General features: G+C 36.3%; 1 protein-coding gene across 1 annotated transcript in view; it reads right to left on the bottom strand.

Annotated features, from left to right (window-relative positions):
* Positions 1-9507: 9507 nt before the first annotated feature.
* Positions 9508-23351, bottom strand: part of LOC131436237 (uncharacterized) — a 166266-nt gene continuing 152422 nt past the window's right edge. Inside the window, exon 8 of the mRNA XM_058604858.1 lies at positions 9508-11869. Coding sequence (XP_058460841.1) covers positions 10306-11869 — 1564 coding nt within the window. The 3' untranslated portion in view covers positions 9508-10305. The remainder of the gene's footprint in view (positions 11870-23351) is intronic.

Raw genomic sequence — 23351 nt, 5'->3', positions numbered from 1 at the left:
AAACTGGTCTCAAAACAACACAAATCGATAGTTATTATCAGTAGGCAACTAAACAAACCGATTCCGGCTATCCTGGTTCCCGGTATCCGGTTCCGGAAGTACCGGAAATAGTGGTCATATATACCAAAATGGATCTCACTCACTTTTCTCAGCGATGATTTGACCGATTTCCACAAACTCAAATTCAAATGAAAGGTCTTCCGATCGCATACGGAATTCCTGAATTTCATCCGGATCCGACTTCCGGTTCCGGAATTATAGGGTAAAGTGTGTTCAATATTGTACAACGTCACTTAAACCGGCGAAACAAAAAACGTAAAATTTTTTCTAAACTGGTCCCAAAACTACACAAATCGATAGTCATTATCAGTAGGCAACTAAACAAACCGATTCCGGCTATCCTGGTTCCCGGTATCCGGTTCCGGAAGTACCGGAAATAGTGGTCATATATACCAAAATGGATCTCACTCACTTTTCTTAGCGATGGTTTGACCGATTTCCACAAACTTAGATTCAAATGAAAGGTCTCGTGGTCCCATACGGAATTTCTGAATTTCATCCGGATCCGACTTCCGGTTCCGGAATTATAGGGTAAAGTGTGTTCAATATTGTACACCGTCACTTAAACCGGCGAAACAAAAAACGTAAAAAAATTTCTAAACAGGTCCCAAAACTACACAAATCGATAGTCATTATCAGTAGGCAACTAAACAAACCGATTCCGGCTATCCTGGTTCCCGGTATCCGGTTCCGGAAGTACCGGAAATAGTGATCATATATACCAAAATGGATCTCACTCACTTTTCTTAGCGATGGTTTGACCGATTTCCACAAACTTAGATTCAAATGAAAGGTCTCGTGGTCCCATACGGAATTTCTGAATTTCATCCGGATCCGATTTCCGGTTCCGGAATTATAGGGTAAAGTGTGTTCAATATTGTACACCGTCAATTAAAATATTTTCGGATGCAACAAACATTCAAATCGTAATTCAGTGTGCGTACTAGTAGAGTTTGTGTGTCATGTTAGTTGGTGGCCGTACGAACCGACTTTGATTATACCGGTTCTCGGGTTCCGGTGCCGGAAGTGCATATAATAGTGAACCCACTTCGTTTTCTTAAGGATGACCTACGCAATCAAAGCACTGTTTTATTCTGTATGTTATGCACAAACAATCTCTTGGTTTTTTTTCAAAAATCGAAGAAAAATTTTTTGAATAGAATACAACAATATTATACATGAGAAAGGCATCATTACACCACTAGGTGGATTAAAACAGGTTTTTGTGATTGCAATAATTGGATTGCATAGTTTCAAGCCATAGATTGTAAAAATCCATTCACTTTTAACAGAGTGCCACATCAAAAAATCGTCCAAACCACATCAAAATACGATTTCTGTTTGAGTTTCAGAGGTTGATTTTGTTGCTTCATTGCATTCAGAAAAACTTTTGTTTGGAACTGTCTTCTTCTTTGAATAAAATCAATAACTTTCCATCATAACTTTCTTAAGGGGCGGGTAGGGTCTAACACTTTTGAAAAATCATTTATTATTTTCTTTCTAATTTCTGATAGTAAAACATTTCAAGAATATTCTGTGAAATTTTGAAGCCTATCGGAACAAAACTCAGCAAGTTATGGGCTTTTATCTTTGCCGATCTCATACTACGAAGAAATAAGAGCTGCGTACATAGGCCCAAGATTTCTGCTTCGATTGACTTAAAAACTTGACAAAACATTCTCGAAATGTCTCATTATAACAAAATACAAAAGAAAAAATATGGCTTTTTGAGAATGTTAGCTCCCTTAAGTAATAAATTGTTTCTTTCGATTTTATAGACAATAAACTTTTAACGCGTTTTTCTCGAAATCACGTTTTGAAAGTCCGTATTCTTCGTCATTCAAAAACTACTGCACCAATTTTTTCAAACTTTGCACACACTTTCTACATATAAAAAACCAGACCCCAACGTTTTTTTTCCGTTGTTTGTTACTATGAAGAGGTTTTATAGCTACAAAATGGTCGATTTTTCCGTAAAAAATCGTACTTTAAACAACCACCAAAAATTCAAAAAATTAAAAAAAAAATCAAACCGAAACGTTGGGGCTTAGAAAAACTTCTGCTCTAACTATGCTGCTTTGATTTGTTCACTTTTGATTAGTCTGCGCTGAGATACAGTGGACACCGCAAATCATGATTTTTAAGAAGCGTCCTCAAAAATGCCTCTTCACCGACTTATTTCTCAATATTTTTCCACGAAAAAACTACAAAATGTTGTACGAATGATGTTTTTCAACATACAAAATATTTGAATTTATTTTGTTGAAGAATAGCTCTGAAAAAATTTGCAAAAATGATGATTTTTTTCATCATTTAGACCCTAACCCTCCTTCCCCCCACCCACCTTAAACACACAGACGAAAAAGGGAATTGAGGGAACCACGTGGTCGATTCACAATTTTTATGCAACCCACTGTGCTCAGGCCTTAAATAAATATGAAAATACACTTTTAGAAATGAGTGTCTTAAGATTCGTTACTAAACGTAGCACACTAATATGCGTTAGTTGTTCCTTAGTTGTTCCCAAAACCTGTTGGGAGGTGTAAAAATGTTCCTTCATTATTTCTGTCTGAAACAAATGATAACGAACGAGTCTAAAATAAAACAATCACTGGTAGATAAAAACTGACTCGTCGTTTACTTCACTTAGATCATCATATCTCTGGAACTGGTAAGGATAGCCACGTGATCATCAAACTTCACCAATAACTCAATGGTAGCTTTCAAACGAATCTAAGTTTGTTTCATTGTTTCAGCCTTCTACACACACTAACAAACATACACACATACACACACAGAGAAACATTTTCCGATCTCGTCGAGCTGGTCATCTGATCGAGCTCGATCAAAAGTCGTTTTTTTCACCAATTCTATTACCATTTATAAAAGAAGGCAGAAACATTGATGCAAGAATATTCAAATGTATGTAGTGCGATTAAGTTTGTATTGTAGTTTCCTTAATCGACAAGAAGTAACGATACCTAAAAAGCGGGATAACACAAATTTTCGCGTTTTAGCGAGCTATTGGTGCGCAAAACAGTTCCCTGGAGAAACCCATTGTAATTTCGCTCTTCCTTATTTTATTCCTCAAGGATTTATGACGAAAACTAGAAAATTTTACGGTTTGAAAGATATTTTTAATAACCGTGCTCATACTTCATCTGATTATGCAAATAATATTAATTGAAATAGTTAAGTTTAGCTTGTAAAACCATGGCTAAGGATATTAAAGAGTACCGCGCTGACGACGCCAGCCCCCCCAAGGTGTCCCTTTAATCGCTATTTCGAGATATGCAGTTAGCCTATTGCACAATTGTGGAGCTATTTTTGATGTGGAACACATCTTTATTTTCTATATAGGGGTGCAAATCAGAAACTCAAGGAAAAATACACGTAGAAATGTGGTCAGGTTTTAAACACTTACAGCTCAATATATTTTGTATCAATTATTAATATTATTTCATTATTTGATTGGAAATATTTCTAAGATTCGATTTGAATGTATCAAGCCACGTATTTTGCCTGCTGAAAATTTCCGGCATATCGCATTTCCCTGCCATAGACGACGGTTTTTGAAGGAGTAAGCGATATATCAAAGGGAAAGCATCGCTCTGATTGGACAATTGATGCAAAAGCGAAGCTGTTGGAAGCATAACATACGAATCTATAAATATAAGCAAAATTATAGCTAACGTTTCAGTCCTACGCGTAGCATGCTAGAGGTAGGCTGTTGCTAGACAGCAAGACAAAAAGTGTCATAAAACGATTTGAAGCTTTAATTGGTATGCTCTGATATTGTGTAATGCAAGCTCTGATGAAATTCCATGTTATATTGTTTCGCCTCAGAAATTGACAACTACCCAGGGTAAATTTTGAGTGCTTAAGATTAATTTCTAATTTATATAAGATGAACTCGATTGATAATGAGAAAAAGTTTATCGCTTCAACCGAAATCGCAGTATGGTAGAGAAAATTAACACTATAAAAATAATTGCTTTCATACAAAATTATATATATATATATATATATATATATATATATATATATATATATATATATATATATATATATATATATATATATATATATATATATATATATATATATATATATATATATATATATATATATATATATATATATGTCTATGTCTACCTAGGGCATGGGTCGCGAACGTGCGTGAACGTTTTGCCTTTCTCATATAGAGAGGCTATGCAATCACTATGAAAATCGATTTTGATTTTTGAACTGAGGGTAGGGAATGCGCGGGTCGCGAGCCACATGCGGATTTTCAAATGTAAGACTACAACTAGGGTAAGCTCCATATGCTAATTACATTTTCTTTTAAATTAAATGAAGTAAAAGCTTTAAGACGATAAGCAAATTATAACGTTGTTGTATATGTGACCCGCATGTTGGACATCGACTGTAGCGGCCTTCCGTGGGCAATGATGGTGATGTTACGGAAGAGAATAAAAGAAACATAGATAAGTAAATGTTGTGGAAAACGGGGTAAAAAGGGGGTATGGAAACGAAATGACTAAGAACGACAAAGATCTAATTAGTTGACATCGAGATAGTGAAGAAACGGGGGAATAGGGTGCGAAAAAGCAAAAACATCTTTTAGTTCCGACGACAAGAAAATATTTGTGGCTCTTTAAAAAATGGGTATTTTAAAAATTGTATTTTTTTAAACTTTCCTACCCCTGACTTAGGAGAACTTAAACACAAACCTAACTATAATCAGATGGTCTGAATTCTCGTTGACTGAACCAACAACTTTGAATCACAAATGAACTTTAAAATTCTAAAATGCTTTTGGGTAAATGGGTTTCTCGTTGAAACATTAATTTTGCAGGCATCGTTCCGAAGGTTATTATCTATAGGGCAAAACGACTAGAATCGAGAAAGGAACATTTTTCAAAACACTGAGCTATACCCGGGACGGGTATAGCGCGATGGTAAGTCGATGCCTTTTACACAACCTGCCTGTGTTCGATTCCCAACTACGCACATAAAGCCAGAATGTTTTTCTGGTTCGAAAAGGCGAATGAATTTAAGGTTAAACCCTCTATAATTGAAACAAAAGAAAGAGCCGAGATGCTTCTGCTCGCTATCTTATCTTTTGATTCATTAGAACAGTTCAAGAGCGGATTGTCCATCTCTACTTCGTACTTTTTACCTACTGATAGCTGATTTTTTTCCAAAGAAACGTGTCACTTGAGCCAATTTGTTCTGATTCCTGATATTGATTTATCGAAAATTTTGTTGCAAGCCCTTGAAATGAAGAAAATAAATATACTGTATTTAATTCATTTCATTCCATTTTAATTTATTGCTCTGCATTCTCATGCGATTCATTTAATTGATTGTATCATTCAATTAGTTGTACCAAGTTTCAACCAATCAAATGTGAAAATTGACTCGTTTCTTTATTATTATACCTATATTATAAGATTATGCCGCGTTTGTTCTTCCTGTGTTTGGAATCTACGATTCGAGTGCATCAAATTCAGTTCTCCATTGTTGTCTAAAAAAAATATTTTTCCGGATTTCATCATTATGAGTTGATTATTTATTTAGCCCCGGTTTAAAACAGTTGCACGTTTGCCGGGAAAAAAATACACAACGATTTCATTCACATACTTTTGCATGTAAGTTTTGTAAACGAATGATTACTCCTTTTCTTGAAAAACGTAGAGAGAATAGATTTTTACTATAGTAGGAAAATCGCGTTTCTAATCGTTACTAAGAAGCTTCCTACTGCAAGGCACAATATTGCATGAAAGTTTGTGTGCAGGAAAATCTCACAAAGTGGAGCACGATGAAAACTTTTGGATAAAAGCTAGTCTATCCATACTCGCATTTCAGAACCATATGGATTCCTATCATTTTCTAGTTAGCTTGATGAATGGTATCTATTGTTACCTTTAGAAATTGCAGTATTACGGCGAAACGGGAAAAATATCAATTCTTGTCTGTCCCACACGAGAAATATCCGTATATCACTCCCATTCCGAGTAGATTGCATGGATATAATAACATTGGCACATTCGTGTTTTATTTCGAATATCCGTTTAGTGTTCGTTTTAGTGTTTTGAAGGACAAAAAATAAAAATTTTAAAAACAAAACTTTCAAAAGAATTTTTCTTAACACACCGATTTTCCATAAGGGTCTGATGTGCAAGTAACATAGTGATCATGTTTTGAGACGAATCGATTAGTAGATATTCAGAAACATGACGAACTGTAAATCTTGAGACGAAAATGTGTCCTAAATTGAAAAATGAGTTTGTTTTAAATGAGAAAAACAATTACCGAAGAATTTTGAAGCATTTCTTCCAATGGGAAAGTGTGACAATAGCTTGAATAATCATTATAAAACATTCTACAGTTTGGTTCAGGTACGTTGTAAGATATTATTCATTTTCAAAGTAATGAGGTGAAGCGATGGGATGGAAATAGGAACTCAGATGAAATAGGAACTCAGATGAAATAGGGAGCCGTTACCCTATTTTCACATTTTGTATACTCTATTGTTTACTACACTGTATTGTCTTGGTTTCTGTTGTCTCGGCCGTAAGCAATTTTCGACTGTATCGGATGAAATGCGAACACAAACTGAACGTTGAAGATTATTTAACTTGTGTTTAGTTTTTTCAATATTTGATTTTGCTATTGAAATTTTAAGATCGGGCAGACACATAGACATTCAAAGTACAGAAACGTGGGAAGGGAACCAAACAATAACTGCTTTTTCGGACTTGGTCGGAATAGTGCACAATGAAGAACCTTTAAACAGTGAACGATTACAAAACTCTTAAAGATATCATAAGAATAGTCTGGAAATTTGTTTTCCATACTAAATGAATTTATGGGGGAATAAGACACATTGTCATTTCATACACACATTTTTCAATATCATGTAACCAGGAAAATCTCTACTTGAGTAAATTTGATTAACCCTAAAGCCCATTATTGACGATTTTAGTGTTCAAGAAAAATTCAATATTTTAAATATTTTTGTTTGTTACTTTCGTTTAAAAATACTACCCCAATTCTCTATTCAGGTAAAAACAACCTCAATACAATTACTTTTACCCAATCAACTAAAAATTTGAACCAAATCAAAAAGAACAACAATAAATAAGAGCGGTTCTATCATAGCTTGCAATTGGTAAGTGATGTCGACTTTTTTTTTGTCGGTAGTGGAAATTTCTGTCTTTGGAGCTTTGAAAAAAAATCAGTCAAAGTCAATTGAGAAAAGGGGAAAATGCATTGTGAAACTTGGTTGGCTTTCGCAGTCGCCTGATGCAAATCCTATTGTGAAACCGTCTGGGGCTACATCAAGCAGAAGCTCCATGGAAAGCGCGTTTACACTTTGAAGCAGCTTTCCCAACGGATTCGACCCATGTGGAAGGCGCTTCTTCTCGAATACGCAAAAAATTTAATGGAAAGTATGCATCGAAGATGCCAATAATTATAATTGATAGTGTTGATTGAACTATTAAGCCTAAAATGAAAACAGTGTTATATTTGATCTAAAATGGTTTTATTGTTTTCAGAATATTCTCATGGATGATCAATACACTTTTGTATACGCTTGAACCAATTTTCATAACATTTTTCCACCCTTCTTGAGGTACCTTTAAAACAAGGTTTTAGAACGTTTCAACAGCTTCATCAGGAGTATCGAATCGCTCTCCACACAGTTTGTTCTTCACGGAAGAGAACAAATAGAAGTCGTTAGGTGCCAAGTCAGGACTATACGACGGGTGGGCCATCATTTCGACGTTTTGGGCGCTCAATATTTGGTTGCTTGAACCGATGTTTGAGAGCTTGCATTATCGTGATGAAGAATGATTTTGAGTCTTGCGTTTGTTTACTCTATATCACAAAAACTTCTAGCAAACAAATGGTGGTATTCCGATCAGAATTGACGGTCTTACGATCCTCTAAAGAAACAGTAGCAATATATCTGTTTATACCGAAAAGACAAGCCATAATTTCTTGAAGTGGTTCAATCGAACTTTTGTAGTATTTCGTTCTTCTTGGAACACCCATACTGCAGTTTATTTTCGGGAGTAAATCCATGTTTCGTCACCTGTGTAGATGTTATACACCAAATTTGAAGCACCAGAATTGATTTTGTGCAGCATTTCTTTGCACCAATCGACACGAGTATTTTTTTGAGCGCTATAAGCTTTTCGCACTAATGCCCAAGGCTGCCTCAATTCAACGGTACGTGACATGGCAAGCGAACTACGACCACGATTGAATGCGTCATACCAGTTTTTTACAGTCGCTTAGGATGGTGCTACACTGCCAAAAGTCGAGCTAAGTTGATTGAAGCACTCTTGTCTTGATGATCAACGACGAAAATCGTAAAAAATCATTGCACGAAAACGTTCACGATTCAATTCAATTTTTTTTGCTGAGGTAAAATTTTCAATTCACAGCCAATAGCGCTCGAATGACAGAATGTTCTGAAGATGATAATGGTAAAAATAATGTCAAACTTTATGATGGAAATCTACCGGGCAACACTGTTGCCAAGGCTAAATACATAAGTAACAACCTACGCAATCAATAAACTATTTCAAAATTATGCTGGACACACTTTTACTCAACAGACTGTACGAAAAATTATTCTCATTTATATCTCGTTTTTAGTTATTTCGAATGATGGGGGTATTACGCCAAAAAAATTTCTAAAATAATCACTATTCCACGCATATCAGTCCCATGGAGATTTTATTTCGTCACACAGCACATGATGACATGATCCAACACGGTAACAATTTAAATTTCAATTCATGGAATTTATCCATCGTAACGATCGACTTGAAACACGGCGCATTTGATCAGTTGTGAGAATGCAAGAATGCATGCAAAAATGTGAATATACTTCCTATTAATATATTTTTCGATGTCAGCTATTGCTTGCAATTTCCTTTTTGATTTTCTTAACGGATGGAATGGACTGTAGAGGCGATCTCCGGTACAACAGTCGATCGTTTCGGTGGTTAAATTTCATGAATGGAAATTCAAACTGTTACCGTGTTGGTTCTTTTGTCAGACCGAAGACATTTTTCTTTGCTTGCACACGCGGATTTTTTTTTCTCCTCATTGTATTTAATTCACCAAAAGCTGCGTCACTGAATGCTCAATAATTAATACACTAATACACTTTGAGAAAATTGGCAGTAAGCAAAATCTTTCTAAGGTGCAGATACAGACATTTTCCGATTTCATCTAGATGAGTCGAATGGTATATAATACTAGGGGTCTCCAAGGCTCGGATCGAAAGTCTGTTTTTCCATAAATTTAATCTCCTTTTCATAGAGAAAGGTAAAAGTGTATTAGTCAGAAAAAGACAAAGGCAGTCGGCGTTTTTAATTCACCATTCGTAGGTTATATGTGATAATTCAATAAATTTTACTCACATTTCCTTCACTATATCATCTTCAATAGAATTTATTAACCTTCATCGATCCTTGTCCGTTTCTACATGTTTTGGTTTGCAGTTGTATATAATTGAATTGTTTTTCCTATTTCATCTCGTTAGATTTGTTTTTACTTGCTTATTTACAAATTGTGCAGTGCGGTTTAAATTTGTCTTCATTTAAATAACTTCTTTCTCTACTTCAAATAATTAGATCATCTGACGAGAGTTTTTTTTTTATTTTTCTTCTATATGCATTCGAAAACGACCAATAAATTCTCAACAACTCTCTCCATCCGTCTGTTTTCTCTTTGGTTTACCTTGTAAAAGTCAAACTCGAATCGCTTGGTTGACGAGTGACGTCATTTAAATCTGAGCCTACCAAATGAGGTAAAAATAACCTGGGAAATCTCTTTCCTAAAAATTATGTAATTCTGATTAACTGGCGACTTGCGTAGACTAGACCAACTTTCAACTTCTGAAACGAAGCTGGCAAAACTCTTTCTACGTAGATAGTTTATCGTTTCATTGCAGCCACCCTTCGGAACAATGTGTGTCGATCTTCATCGGAGTGCACTTTTAAATTTCCTAAGGAAGGTAATCGTAAATTTGTGTGTTTGAGATTTTTTTTTACTAATAAACTGGAGAAATGGGAGGAAAATGAAGGCATGCTTGTTTGCTTGGTTGAGTATTGATTTACTAAAACCTAGTCGCTTGTAGAGGAATTCTTCTATTGGCTACACGGTTTCTACGAACATGGCTGAACGAGTGCATCTGCCCCAGCTCGAATGGGGTACGTCTCAGTCGTAGTACTTCTGTCCGTACAGTCGGCAGTAAATGGTAAAGGCGAGAATAATCAATGTGCTGAGGACAACACCGGCCACAACCATTTGGATTATTGGAAACTGGAAACATTCGATTATGTCCGGATAGTCTCCGTTGTTCGGAATGTATTTAGTGCGACAGAGCTCTGGCGCTTCATCGGTTAGATAGTCTATGTTCAATAGGAATTCCTTATCGAATAATCCGGTTCGGATGTAGTTTTCTTCGATGTATTCGTAGTTTTTGTCGATATTGCTCTCAACGACACGAAGTCCAGACACATTCGGACAGTTTTGGTAACCGTTGCAAAGTAAATATTCCGGAATGCAAACGTGCTGATCGCCCGGACAGTAAAAGTCACAACTATCTTTGAACATAGATGATGTAGCTAACGTTCCATCTGCGTTTCTCGGTAAATGAAACAATTCAGTCCAAACGAATTTGAAGGCGTTCTTTCCAATGGCACTGTCTCCAGTATACTGAATCAGCACCGGAAGAGGTTCGTTTTCGTTCTCGACGGCACCCAATTCGGCTGCCGAAAGAATCGGCAAATCCCTCGCTAAACTAACATTTTCTGGACAAATTATGAACCTTGGTTCCAAGCGTCCAGCCAAGTAGACCTCAATTCGGCCATGATCACAACTTCGCTCAGCAAATCGGGCCTTATCTAGGTGCAGCCATAAATCTCTCTGAGCGGCTACCTTCAGTTCCCATATACACTTCTCTCGTCTGTTCTCTGTCAATTGAAGACCTAGTGAATTTTTATACGGAAATACTAGCTCTCCGTCCGGCGAGGGACCAAGTGTAATTGGTCCACAAATTGGCCCGTGGGCGAATTCGTAATTCGCTTCGAACAATGTATTCGGATTCTTGAAGTAGCTTGTTGTAGCGTGTTGTCCTTGAATAATCAACTCGAGATTCATCTGATCACCTGATGAAATCACACGCACTGGACGCGGAATGTTATCGCAAAAGCACGCCAGTCGATTCTGGTTCTTGTCTTTCTCTTCCCACAGGATCAGCTTATCTACTCGTTCCTCGTGACATCTAGTGCAAGCATTCATCGAATACGGTACTTCTTTGAAAGTGATGGAGGTTACCTCAACGACAACTCGCGAAAACAGCCTCCGATCGGTGACAAATTTATACTGACATCGCACGTCACTTCCGGATGCTCGCTTGAAAATGAGTGTGTTCCTCGGTGATCCCAGTACTCCTTTACTGTATTTCCAGGCGTAGAACACCTCATCGCAAATTGTATTTGGAACAGGATCACCGTATCGGGTATTGTTGAAGAAGTCGTAATGAGCCCAATAGTACAGTGAGCTGCCACTGTAGGAACCTGTTTTACTCAAAAACTTCACATACAACGAACGGCTGGTGCTGACAAAATCTATCTTCTCCATCGGTCTCGAAAAGGTGTCACAAAATGTTTTGATGATCCGAGCCGGATCTGGATGGTTGGCATCGTAAATGGTGAGTGATTCTGCACAGTCCTCTTCATACTTGATGATGGGTGCTTCGATACGATTGATGCGAAAACTGAAAGAAAAATCGAACATTAAAAAAAAATATTTATTTATTGGAATATAAATCGTGAACTTGAAAATTTGTTTTATGAACAAATATGCCAGAATTTACATTATACCTTATGATAAAAAAAGAACCGGAATTTTCATTTTAAAATTCCCGCGCTTGTCCAATCGGTAAACTTTTATTCTCTCAACGTTGGCAACACTTTTATACACATTCTGTCAAATTTTAACGCATATCGTACGATTAGTTTTTATATGGCGTCTATACAAAGAAGTTGAAAAATTTTCGTGTGGCGATTTTTATAATGGATATGCCAGGAAAGGATACAACAGTACAAAGCCAGTAAACATCAAAGCGACTGGACGTGGAGATTTGCCGGGAAAATTGAAGTTCGTGTTTGTCGACAAATTCGCGAAGAAGGCATTGATTTGGCAAGCGATTCGCAGTTGTGGCCTGAAAAAAGAAGCATTCCTCACATTTTTTAACGTTGATAACCTTAAATTTGAATTTAAAGTTACTTTAAAAAGCCAGCCTTTCTTCCAAAACGGTTCTGGAGTGGTACACTACCAGCAAGATAGATCTTGTCCCCAAGCTCATGAATCCTCCGAATTGCCCGAAACTTCGAGAGCGAATGCGACGAAGCGGCGGGACAGTCAAGTACTTCGAGCAAATGCGGATAAAATTTGTTGATTTCGTGTCTATTCCCAATGTGCAAACGCTAACGGGCTCTATCAAAAGGAAGATTCGAGATTTCGTTCAAACTGGAGAAATGTAACCAACTAATGCTGAAACTTTGAAGTTTTAATAAAAAAAACTACCCCGGACGGTGTTTCAAATTATAAGTCGCGGGTCTAATAAGCCAAATGTGGTACATTCAAATTCTTACTTGGAAGGATTCTTAGTGTCCATAGGATCGTAGCACTCTCCATGCAACAGTCCTGTACACTTACGAGTCGGTTGCGAACTCTGTTGAAACAGAAGGTCAAGTTCGACATCGGAATGTAGTACCCTGACTTGGCTTTGCTTTGTTTTCACTATCATATCCATTAATGCACTTTTCAAACTTGTTGAATCACGAATTACAGGTATTTTTATGCATACTACTTTACTTTCAGTCTGACTTTATTTTTGTGGAACGCAAAAAATATTTTGACCATTAGAGAAATGTTTAATTTTTCTAATCCAGAAGAACATCAAATTAAAGCATGAATTCAATTTGTTTATGATAAATCAATTTTCTAAAGAGAATTTAGAAAACATTCTAATATCTTTAGGAAAGCATATTTGTTTGATTTAAAGCTGTGAGCCGATCCAAAATATAAAAATCAAACAAATTTCGGCGGCGGCGGCGGCGTGTGTTCATTGTTCCCAGTTACTGTCAAACTCCTTTTTTAGTTCTTAAGTGCTAGGCTCAGTTATAGGTTTATTTTAAAATGTCAGAATTAACTCTATGATAATTGCCCAAATGTATCGGTTGGGCTATCGTAATCCGTTGACATGAAAGATGGAGAGACTTATTTATTGCCTGATGATGAGCGAGACTATGAAATTTTCGCTACATTGGACTTTTCCGTGGTCAATGAAAAAAATAATAATAAAATACAATACATGTCAAGATTTATGTACTTAACATTATACATCGCTATACTTACATATCAAAGGTTTAATATGAAGTACGAGTTTCGTTCTACCAAGTTCCTCAGATTTCAGATGCAGATATTCATCCTAATACTCCTGTAGCTTACTGGAGCCTTCTAGCAAAAGAGTTTTCAGTTTGTCTATCCTTCACCAACTTATTGAAAACTGATTGATAACTTCACTCTCGTAAAAGATTCTGATTTTTAGTTACAGAAGGCCACATTGTTGTTATAATAAAAACTCATTCGATTAATGGACATTTAATAAGTCAACATGATCTTGAGCTGCGGGAATTTGCTAGACTCAGTCAATCCTGAATTGCACAACCAATGAGAGAAACTGTTTACATTGTTTTGAACTCCGGAACATTTTTTCCGAAAACACCAACATTCTATATCATTAAATTTTAAAGATATAATAAAATCAATTTTCTTTGGCAAAATTGTGAGCACACTAGAGCGTTTCAGTATTTGAATAGTATACTATTGAAAAATTGGTTAGAATTGACCTATGTTTTCATTACCCAAGCACAGAAGAGCAAATGATGTCATCTTGTTGATTTTTCGTGCACAGCTGCTGGTTTCGATCGTTTTCTTCTGCATCACATGAACGTTCACAGAAAAGGGAATCTATAAATATACCTATGTCATGTTACATTTTTTTCAATCGGCAGCCAGCCGCTAACGGAGCAGCTAGTTTGTCGCTCGATGGATTTGTGTGGCGCGTCGTCGTGTTCGCTGGAGTATATTGAATGTATTTTTAGCTGTTGATTCTACGGAAACTAGCAGGTCTATTCTGAACTTTCGGCAATTGATTTTTTGGACCTAATTTGAAGCGCTTGAATCTCGAAAATTTGTTGATGGATTTGTCACTTTTAACATGTGTGCAATGCGGTGCTGTTTTCGTCAAATATGTGTTCGTTTGTGTGTGTATTCACTACATTGCAATCAAAGCTAAAAAAAGTCATTTTCATTGACTAAAGAATAGACGAAAATGACAAGAAATTACTGTCACTCTTAGCTTTGCTTGCAAACTATGAGAACGAATTTCATGTCCTGTCAATGACATAAGCGGGACAGTAGTTTCAAAATTGTGTTATTTCTTTCATTTGCCCTTTCAGTCATTTGCTGTTTTCAATGAAAATCCCATAGTATGCAGTGTCGATATTCAACCAAAGCTGTGAGAATTGAAAACGACAGAAAAAAGTTTCACAATAAGTTTTAACTGTTGGTGCTCGAATTTGTAGTAGTTTTGGTTTCCAAAGAAGTTCTGGGATGTAATTACTTCGATTTGCCATATTTTAGTCACTTTTTATAGCCAAGCGTCACATATTTTCAATTCATTGATGAAAGAATGAGAATTGAAATTCTGTTGTTGCTACCTGAAGAGACGTTTTTTTTATTTTTATTTTATTTTTTATTTTTTTTTTTACCTGTAGACGTTAGTTTGGTTTCGTCTTGTCACAGAGGAAAGAGTGACGTTGGCAATTATGCTCTCTCATTTTTTCGATGAGAAACGAAAATTCTTCGTCTCTCTTCGTTTGTTCTGGTGTCGGTCATTTACGAATAAGACAGTAAAACATTGAAAATGAGACTGCTGGAATGGTTTCTTTCATTGAGAATGCGTGACAATTTTAAGCTCTGATTGCAATTCGCTTCACCGGTGAGCGATTGGGTTGCTAGGGTTACCACCATGTTAACTTCTCTCGCACGGCAAGCAAAAGACTATTTGCACGTGAACGGGGACTTGACTATAAATGTTAGGTTGATGTCAGAGTGAAAGCGTCACGCGATGCGTCGTGGCGCGCGTGCTAGCTAGTTGCATTTGATCAAAGCAAACCTGTCAGAGTGAATGCGATGCGAAAACAGTACATCGCATTGAATCGCTTCGCTTCGGTCCGCGTTCCGCGCTCATTCTGACATCAACCTTACACTTTGTTTTTTTTTTTGTAAAAGGAGTATTTTTTTCAATAGACTTTGCAATCAAATTTTTGCATACATAACCACCACTGCATGGTTAGTGCTACGATCCTATTGACACTAAGAACCCTTCCCGATCGGGACTCGAACATACGGCAATTGACTAGCAAGACCAGCGCCCTATTAATGGCACCGCCAACCCAGGACATGTTGTATAGGAAAACATTGTACATTAAGAAATTTGAGGTAGGCTTGTGTTTATATTAGTCGTTATTAAACTCGAAAATATAAAATTCTGACGGTGGTATTGGTTTAATATTGGTAAAATGGGTCACTTTTGGGTAATAGTTATTAAAATTGATAAAACTGTAGTGTAGTGGTTCATTATAATGAAATCTATTAGTAAAAATAGTGTTTGTTCACAGGTGCAAAGCTAAGCATAGTCATAGTCGTAGCCAATACATTCCCCTCCAGTTAAAAGGTTCTTAATAAAAACAAATACATTCCTTTTGTGGAATTTGGGCTTTATATTTCAACAAACTTCGATGCATTGTTAATATGTTTTTCCATATCTGGATTTTGAGCTAAGAATTGAAATCGGGTGAATTAGTAAATCCCTTTATCCGGTTTGAAAAACTGTACGAAATGAACTGAAAAATACTTTTTCATGGTGCATTGGGAAAATGTAATAAAAATCGAAACATATTCTAGTTAATCCAGCAGCGCGATCAAAATAAGGTTGCTGTCAGAGACGGACGCGATGGGCGAGGCGTTTTGAAGCGATGCACTTTTACCGCATCGCGCTCACTCTGACAGGTTTGCTTTGATCCAACGTAGCTAGCTTGGAAGTGCATCCCGACGCTTCGCGTTCCGCCCTCACTCTGACACCGCCCTAAGGTAGTTGGTGCGTTGACCGTTTTCACTAAAAATTGACGGCGTAACAAAATTGTCGGAGTTGGCGGCGCAGAGATCTAGTTTGAATTATTTGTACTTTACATGAATTTCAATTTGTAGTAACTATTCATAGAAATAGGAACGTTTTCATTACATCAATGTGTTCATATGTCATATCATATTTTCCAATATGTTTCTCCGTTAGATACTGATCATATTAAAACTAGCTCAAGACAGCTCTACGTCTTAACAAAGACTAAAACAAATCGTTGAAGGTCAATAAAAGGTTTGTGTACCTTTACCATTGTGTTTGAGATCACACAATTGTCAATGCTGCTCCCACACACTAGTGGAGATCCATTAAATCGATGGATGAAACTATCGTGTGTTACCTCGAGGATAGCGAAATGGACAAAAACAAAAGTCTCGAATCAGTATCGTGCGGCAAAAATAGATGGGTAGAAATAGACTCGTGATCATTATAAGTGTTTCTGTTGAATTTGTTTCCGTCGATACGGGACTGTAAGTGAATACCGTGCTGGCTAAGTACAGCGAAGCATGCTTAGTTTCGTCCAATCAATTGGACTTTCTCTTCATGTGTTTTCATATGCAGGGTAGTTTAATTGGTAAAACAATTTCTATGGCTAGGAGTTAGCTACGGGTTCTAGTCCCGTCTCTACGGTAACATTTTCGCGGTTTTCATTACATCATTGTGTTTATATGTCAGTTTTCCAATATGTTTCCCCGTTAGATACTGATCATATTAGGACAAATGAATTTTTAAGGGCTCCATGGATGGCTATACAAGCAGGTTGAAGTGTTTTGTTTTTCTTTAGTGTATAACGAATTTTTATGCAAAGCACTATACATCGGTTAAGAAATTATTACAACGAATTTTTATGTAAAGCACTATACATCGGTTAAGAAATTATTACAACTCTTTCCCACGTTTCGGGCAATTTCCTACAAAAATTTCGAATGTTTCTGGTTAGTTGAAAAATCAATGCAATTTTTCACTTCTTCTAAAGAAGTGAAATGGTATCAAATCGAAAGTGTTTCATCTGGACTGTATACCAATACGTCTTCAGTAGTCATAAAACCTTCTTATCATTTATGCCAATAGATTTCAAATATTCAATAAGTACATGTGATTAATTTAACTAACTATGTTCACCAGTGTTAAACAAAATCATACTCATTACCATGGTGTCATCACTGATTATCGTCGGGGATTATCGTTTACTTTATCATAATGATTAATTTTCTGATAATGATATTAAGATAACATTATCACTTCTGATCGATGTTGCGATATTATCAAACATTACTGCTGAGTTTGTTTGTTTTCCTGGTGTTACTGTAGAAAGGGTATGAGCATTTCAAAAATCGTTTGAAGAAAATATATACTTTTAGTCCTGCGACAGGATATATTCCAAGAGCTGTGCAGAAAATAATTGTCAAATTTATTCCCAAAGGCGGTCGCAATACTTATGAGGAAGCGAAGAGTTTTAGGCCTATCAGTCTTCTCATTTTTTCTTGAAACAGTGAAACGCATAGTCGATCACTATATCAAAATGTTAGTTTGAGCGTGCATCCGCTACATGGAATCAGACCCTGTCAGCTTGGAGCGAAATCAATCTTCAGTTCAGCAACGCCATCGCACGGCATCACATTCAACATATCATGTCAACTGTATGGTTGCGCAGCCCTGCTATTTTGGCGCGCACGAATTTGACATTTCTCTTCCCTACTTATATGTATGAGATTCGATGCGGACTCACCTGAGGGCGACATGCTTGTAAAAAAAGGATGTTGCCAATGATTTGTTCGGTAAATGTGAAAGCTGGATATCTTGTTAATATGATGTCTTTGATGGAATGCAACATGCTTACCAACGTGGAAAGTCCACTACAATCCTGTTACATGATGTTGTGTACAGCATTGAAAAAGCTTTCTCACAAAAGCAATTTTGCTTGGGAGTTTTCCTAGATATTGAAGGTGACTTTGATAACGTGTCTTTCAATTCAATTCTGGAAGCAGTCCGTGGTCATGGCATACCTTCAAGTATCACAAATTGGATACACGCAAAGCTTAACAATCGACTTCTTTGTTCATCGCTTCGGCAAGCAGAGATTAGGAAGCTGATTGTCTGTGGGTGTCATCAAGGTGGTGTAATATCCTCACTTTTATGGAACTGATCAAGCTAAATACGTCGGGGTTATTCTTGATTCAAAACTGAATTGGTCTGCTCACATTGACTTCAGGATTAAAAGAGCTTGCGTGGCTTTCGGCCAATGCAGACGAGCTATTGGAAAATCATGGTAACCCAGATACATTCATTGAATGTACACAACTATTATTAGACCAATTTTAGCATATGTATGTCTTGTATGGTGGTAGAAAGGAGAAGTTGCGACAGTTCAGTCAAAGCTAAGTCATCTCCAAAAGATGGTCGTAATAGAGATGGCAGGAGCATTCACGACAACTCCTACTGCTCCTCTAGAGGCGCTATTGTGCAATAAACCACTACATGTATTCCTAAAACAAGAAGCATTATCTTGTGCATACCGTGCATAGGTTACAGGGCTTTAGAACAGTAATTCTATAGAATATGCTACTAGCCACACTCGCTTGTGGTCTCAAATGGTTACGTGGGATGAGTATTCACTCGCTCCTAGTGACCTAACTCTCACATGCAGTTTTCCTTTCAAAACATTCAATGTGAGCTATTCTCTTCGTAAGGAATGGTTGCCTGATTGTCTGGAACGACAGCTTGATGAATACATAGTTTGTTATACGGACGGTTCTCTGTTGAGTGGTCGTGCTGGTGCTGGTGTCTACTGTCGTGAAATGAGGCTAGAGCAGTCTCATTCACTTGGTAGATACTGTACTGTATTCGAAGCAGAAATCTACGCGATTCTGTGTTGAATACAATCGGCATTTTAGCAGAGGATCTGTGGTAAACGAATTTATTTTTGTTCCGACAGTCAGGCAGCTTTAAAAGCACTCAGTTCTGGTATTACTGGAAATGAATGGGCTAGTGAGTTGGCTAGAGCTGATCCTGAATCAGCTTTACCACTTTCAACTAGTTGGATAAAGCCCAAGATTCGTTCTTGGGCTGCATCCAAACATGCCAGCAACTGGCGCAGCTTGCAAACTTGCGCTCAGACAAAAGCATTTTTACCAGATTTGAATCTGAAAATGTCAGTGTCTACAGCATTTTTCCAAGCATCATTGCAGTATTCTGAACAGACCTCTGACTGGACATTGTAAACTCAATTATCACATGGCTACTATTCAACGTGCTGAGTATTATTGTGTGTGCATGCGATTACGGTAAATACTTCATATCATCTGATATGTAACTGTTCCGCATTGACGCAACTACGTATCCGGGTTTTTGGTTCTCCATACAATGTGGTAGGGGGCTATAGTCATCGTTCTTCCTGGAGTGAATGAATCCTTTTTGTATTGACCTTGAATAGGTTTTAGCAGATTATTTGGCATCATTTATGGGGTGCCAAATTTACTTCTGCTCGTACATACTGCTAGTCGTTCTGCTTTTCCGGGAATTCAGAATGGTGTCGCTTTTGTAAAATTTCTAAATCCTCTCGGGGGGTAGAGGTTTTATTACTTGTGAATTTTGGTACCTGCAGATCGTTCAGCATCCTTTCGGGGATGCAGAACGATTTGTTTTTTTATGTTTTGTGCTGTTTTCCACCTCACCCACTTCCCGATTTCCTACCATGTTCCTTTTATTCTTCCCTTTCCATCAGAAATTTATAAGAAGCTACGGCATGGCACAAATCTCCAAATAACTAGGGGAAAGTGTCATTCGAGCAAATTAGTTCTGATTGCTTATTCCTGATTGCTCAATGAATGCAATGTTTAAGAGTAAGAGTGGACCCCTCATTTTTCGCGAGATAACCGAATTTGCTACACCAGTTTTTGTGTTGTATACCATTCGACTCAGTTCATCGAGATCACAAAATGTCTGTGTGTATGTGTGTATGTGACAAATAATGTCACTCAATTTTTACATAGATTACTAAACCGATTTTCACAAACTCAGATTCAAATAAAAAGTCTTATGGTCTCATAGACTGTCATTAAATTTTATCTGAGTTCCGGTTCCGGAATTACAGGGAGATTTGCACCAAAAAAAGCAAATAAATAGTCTCACACGTTTCTCAAAGATGGCTGCTCTAATTTTCACAAACTTAGATTCAAATGAAAGGTCTTATGCCCTCATACAATTTTCTTGAATTTCATTTGAACCCCACTTCCGCTTCCGGAATTAACAGAAATTAAATACAAATATATGACAAAATGCGCAAAAAAAATTCTCGGAAATTTATTAACCGATTTTCACATACTAAGAAGCAAATAAAAGGTCTTGAAATTCTTTTAAAAGTTCCCGGAAAGTTTATCCAGATCCGATTTCCGGTATTACATTGCGATTAGTGAAAATTTTAAATTTCATGCGTATTTTTCACAAGCGAGGGCGGAACGAGGTGCATATTTTTATAAAACTTGCTGCTTAATTCATCTAGTTGGCAGATCTTGTTAATTAGTGAATACATAAAACTACTTAATGATTACTATTCCCGGTTTCCGCTTCGGAAAGCACCGATAATAGTGAAGAAAAACTCCAAAAACGGAACTCACTTCGATTTATCAGAAACGGTTAAACCGGTTTTCACAAATCATGGTTCAAATTAAAGCTCTCATTGTTTTTAAATATACTGTGCAATTTCATCCAGATCCGACTTCCGGTTTCGAAATTGTCAAATTGTCCATTGAGTGTCAAAACATTTAAATCGTCATTCAAAATGACTATGCAAAACTGGTACGCGTCGGTACATGCGATTTCTCTCCATTCGCAGCGTGCTTTGTTCAATTTTGTATAGCGTGCAGGGTTGTCACATTTAAATCTATCTTTTTCAAGTAAAAAAAATGTAAATTTGAATATCTTTTATTAAACTTGTACCTAATTGTTAGTGTTTTTTCGAAATCATGATAACGATGCTTTTCTATAAAACTACACTTATTGAATTTCTCATATAGAAAATTTATGTAATCACTTGAAAGATTGACTAGTGAAAATTGGACCAAAGGTCTAAGTGTTCTATATCATTTGACACAGTTCATCGAGTAATGTTTGTGTCTGTGTGTGAGTATGTGTCAAATAATTTCACTCATAAAATATGAAATCTCATAGTCACATTGGTTGCTACTGAATTTCACTAAACGAACCGACTTCGACTATACTGGTTCCAAGTTCCCGGTTCCAGCAATACCGGAAATAGTGGTCAAAAACTCTAAAACGAGGACTTACTCAATTTTCTCAGAGATGATTTGATCGATTTCCACAAACAGGCTCAAATAAAAGTTTCTATGGTATTATAGGATGCTATTTAGTTTTATCCTGGTCCGACTTCCGGTTCCAGATCTATAGGGTGAAGGATATTTAATCATTTAGTGCGATGATACCAATTAAAGAAATATTCTTATTAACTTATTAACCCAAAGAAAGTTTCTTATTTTATTTAATTATTTTATTGATTGAAAAGAAAATTCTTGACATAATCTTCTAGCGATATTTTTGGAAACAAAATTATTATGAGAAAGGCATTATTACACCACTAGGTGGATTAAAAAAGGCTTTTTTTTGCATCCTGATACTAGAGTTTTAATTCGAATTGTGCACAACTTTACGAATTGATAAAAAAACTATGATAAATTTGTTAATAACAGTTTTTACACAAATGAAATTTAAAGCATCTTCTCGGAGCAATATTTGTTGTGTTCCGATAGTAAAATGTTGTCCATACTATAAACATTTATAATCATCAAAAAAAATTACGACCAGCATTGAGTATTGGGAATATTTTGTGTTTTGTGTATGCGCGCCGATGAAACACATACTGCGCGTGTCAAAGAAGTTGTCTGATTGTTCATGTTACTTAAAATATTTGCAAAAATACGAATATCGACGAAATGGTTTGCAAATATGTTTGAATATTTGATCCATAAGTGCTAGCAACTTCGGTCACCTCGCAATAAATGAGGAGGCCCCATCATTAGGTTTTAACAGTAGAAAAAACAAACGCCATTGCTGGCATTTTTTTTTCGTTTAAAAAATTATATTAAAATGTTTTGTATAATATCTTTACACCATTCGAACAACATTTTGTAATTTTTTCGTTGAAAATTGTTGAGAAATAAGTTGGTGACGAAGTATTTTCGAGGACGAAACTTTTGGAGGTTGTTCAAAGTCAAAACTAAGATTTTTCACTATAAAACCTACGTTTGCTATAAAACCTACCAAAGAAAAACATAAAATGGAAGGTAAAGGTTGGATATTTGGAATTTTAAAACAATTTGTGAAGTAGTTTTTAAATGACGATGGATACGGACTTTTAAAGTGTGCTTTCGAGAATAACGCGTTTTAAGTTTATTGCCAATAAAATCGAAGTAAATAAGTCCAAACTATGTTGCAACAAGAGCACGAATATGTTTTTTATGTTATACTAGGTAAAACAAGGTGACAGCAATGTTTATTCATAACATAACTAGTTACGAAATAGTTATTTAGGTTCCAAATAACCACATCTTTTTGTCATATTGAATTAATTATAAATTAGAAGCTATCGTTACTTAATCCAAACATATCTTAAATAACGACAATGCTTCTAGCTACTAGTTGAAAATAAGTTTATTTGACTCCAATAGTAGTAACCCGTAACTAGTTCTGATACCACGTAGCCCAACTATGTTGCAACAAGAGCACGAACATGTTTTTTATGCTATGCTTGTTAAAACAAGGTGACGGCAGTGTTTTTTTATAACATAAACATTGAACTAGCTATCATTTGTAAGTTATCATTACTTGATTCTAACATATCTTTAATCACAGCTACTAGTTGAAAAAAGGTTTCGTTACCATTATAAATACGTAAGCGTATATGTAAATCGTTACGGTGAATTGATGTAGCAATAACTTAGATGAACTCGAAGAAAACAATATATGGATT

This window comes from Malaya genurostris, chromosome 3, assembly GCF_030247185.1.
Source record: "Malaya genurostris strain Urasoe2022 chromosome 3, Malgen_1.1, whole genome shotgun sequence".
In the NCBI taxonomy this organism is placed as follows: domain Eukaryota; kingdom Metazoa; phylum Arthropoda; class Insecta; order Diptera; family Culicidae; genus Malaya; species Malaya genurostris.
This window is presented reverse-complemented; position numbering and strand designations above follow the sequence as displayed.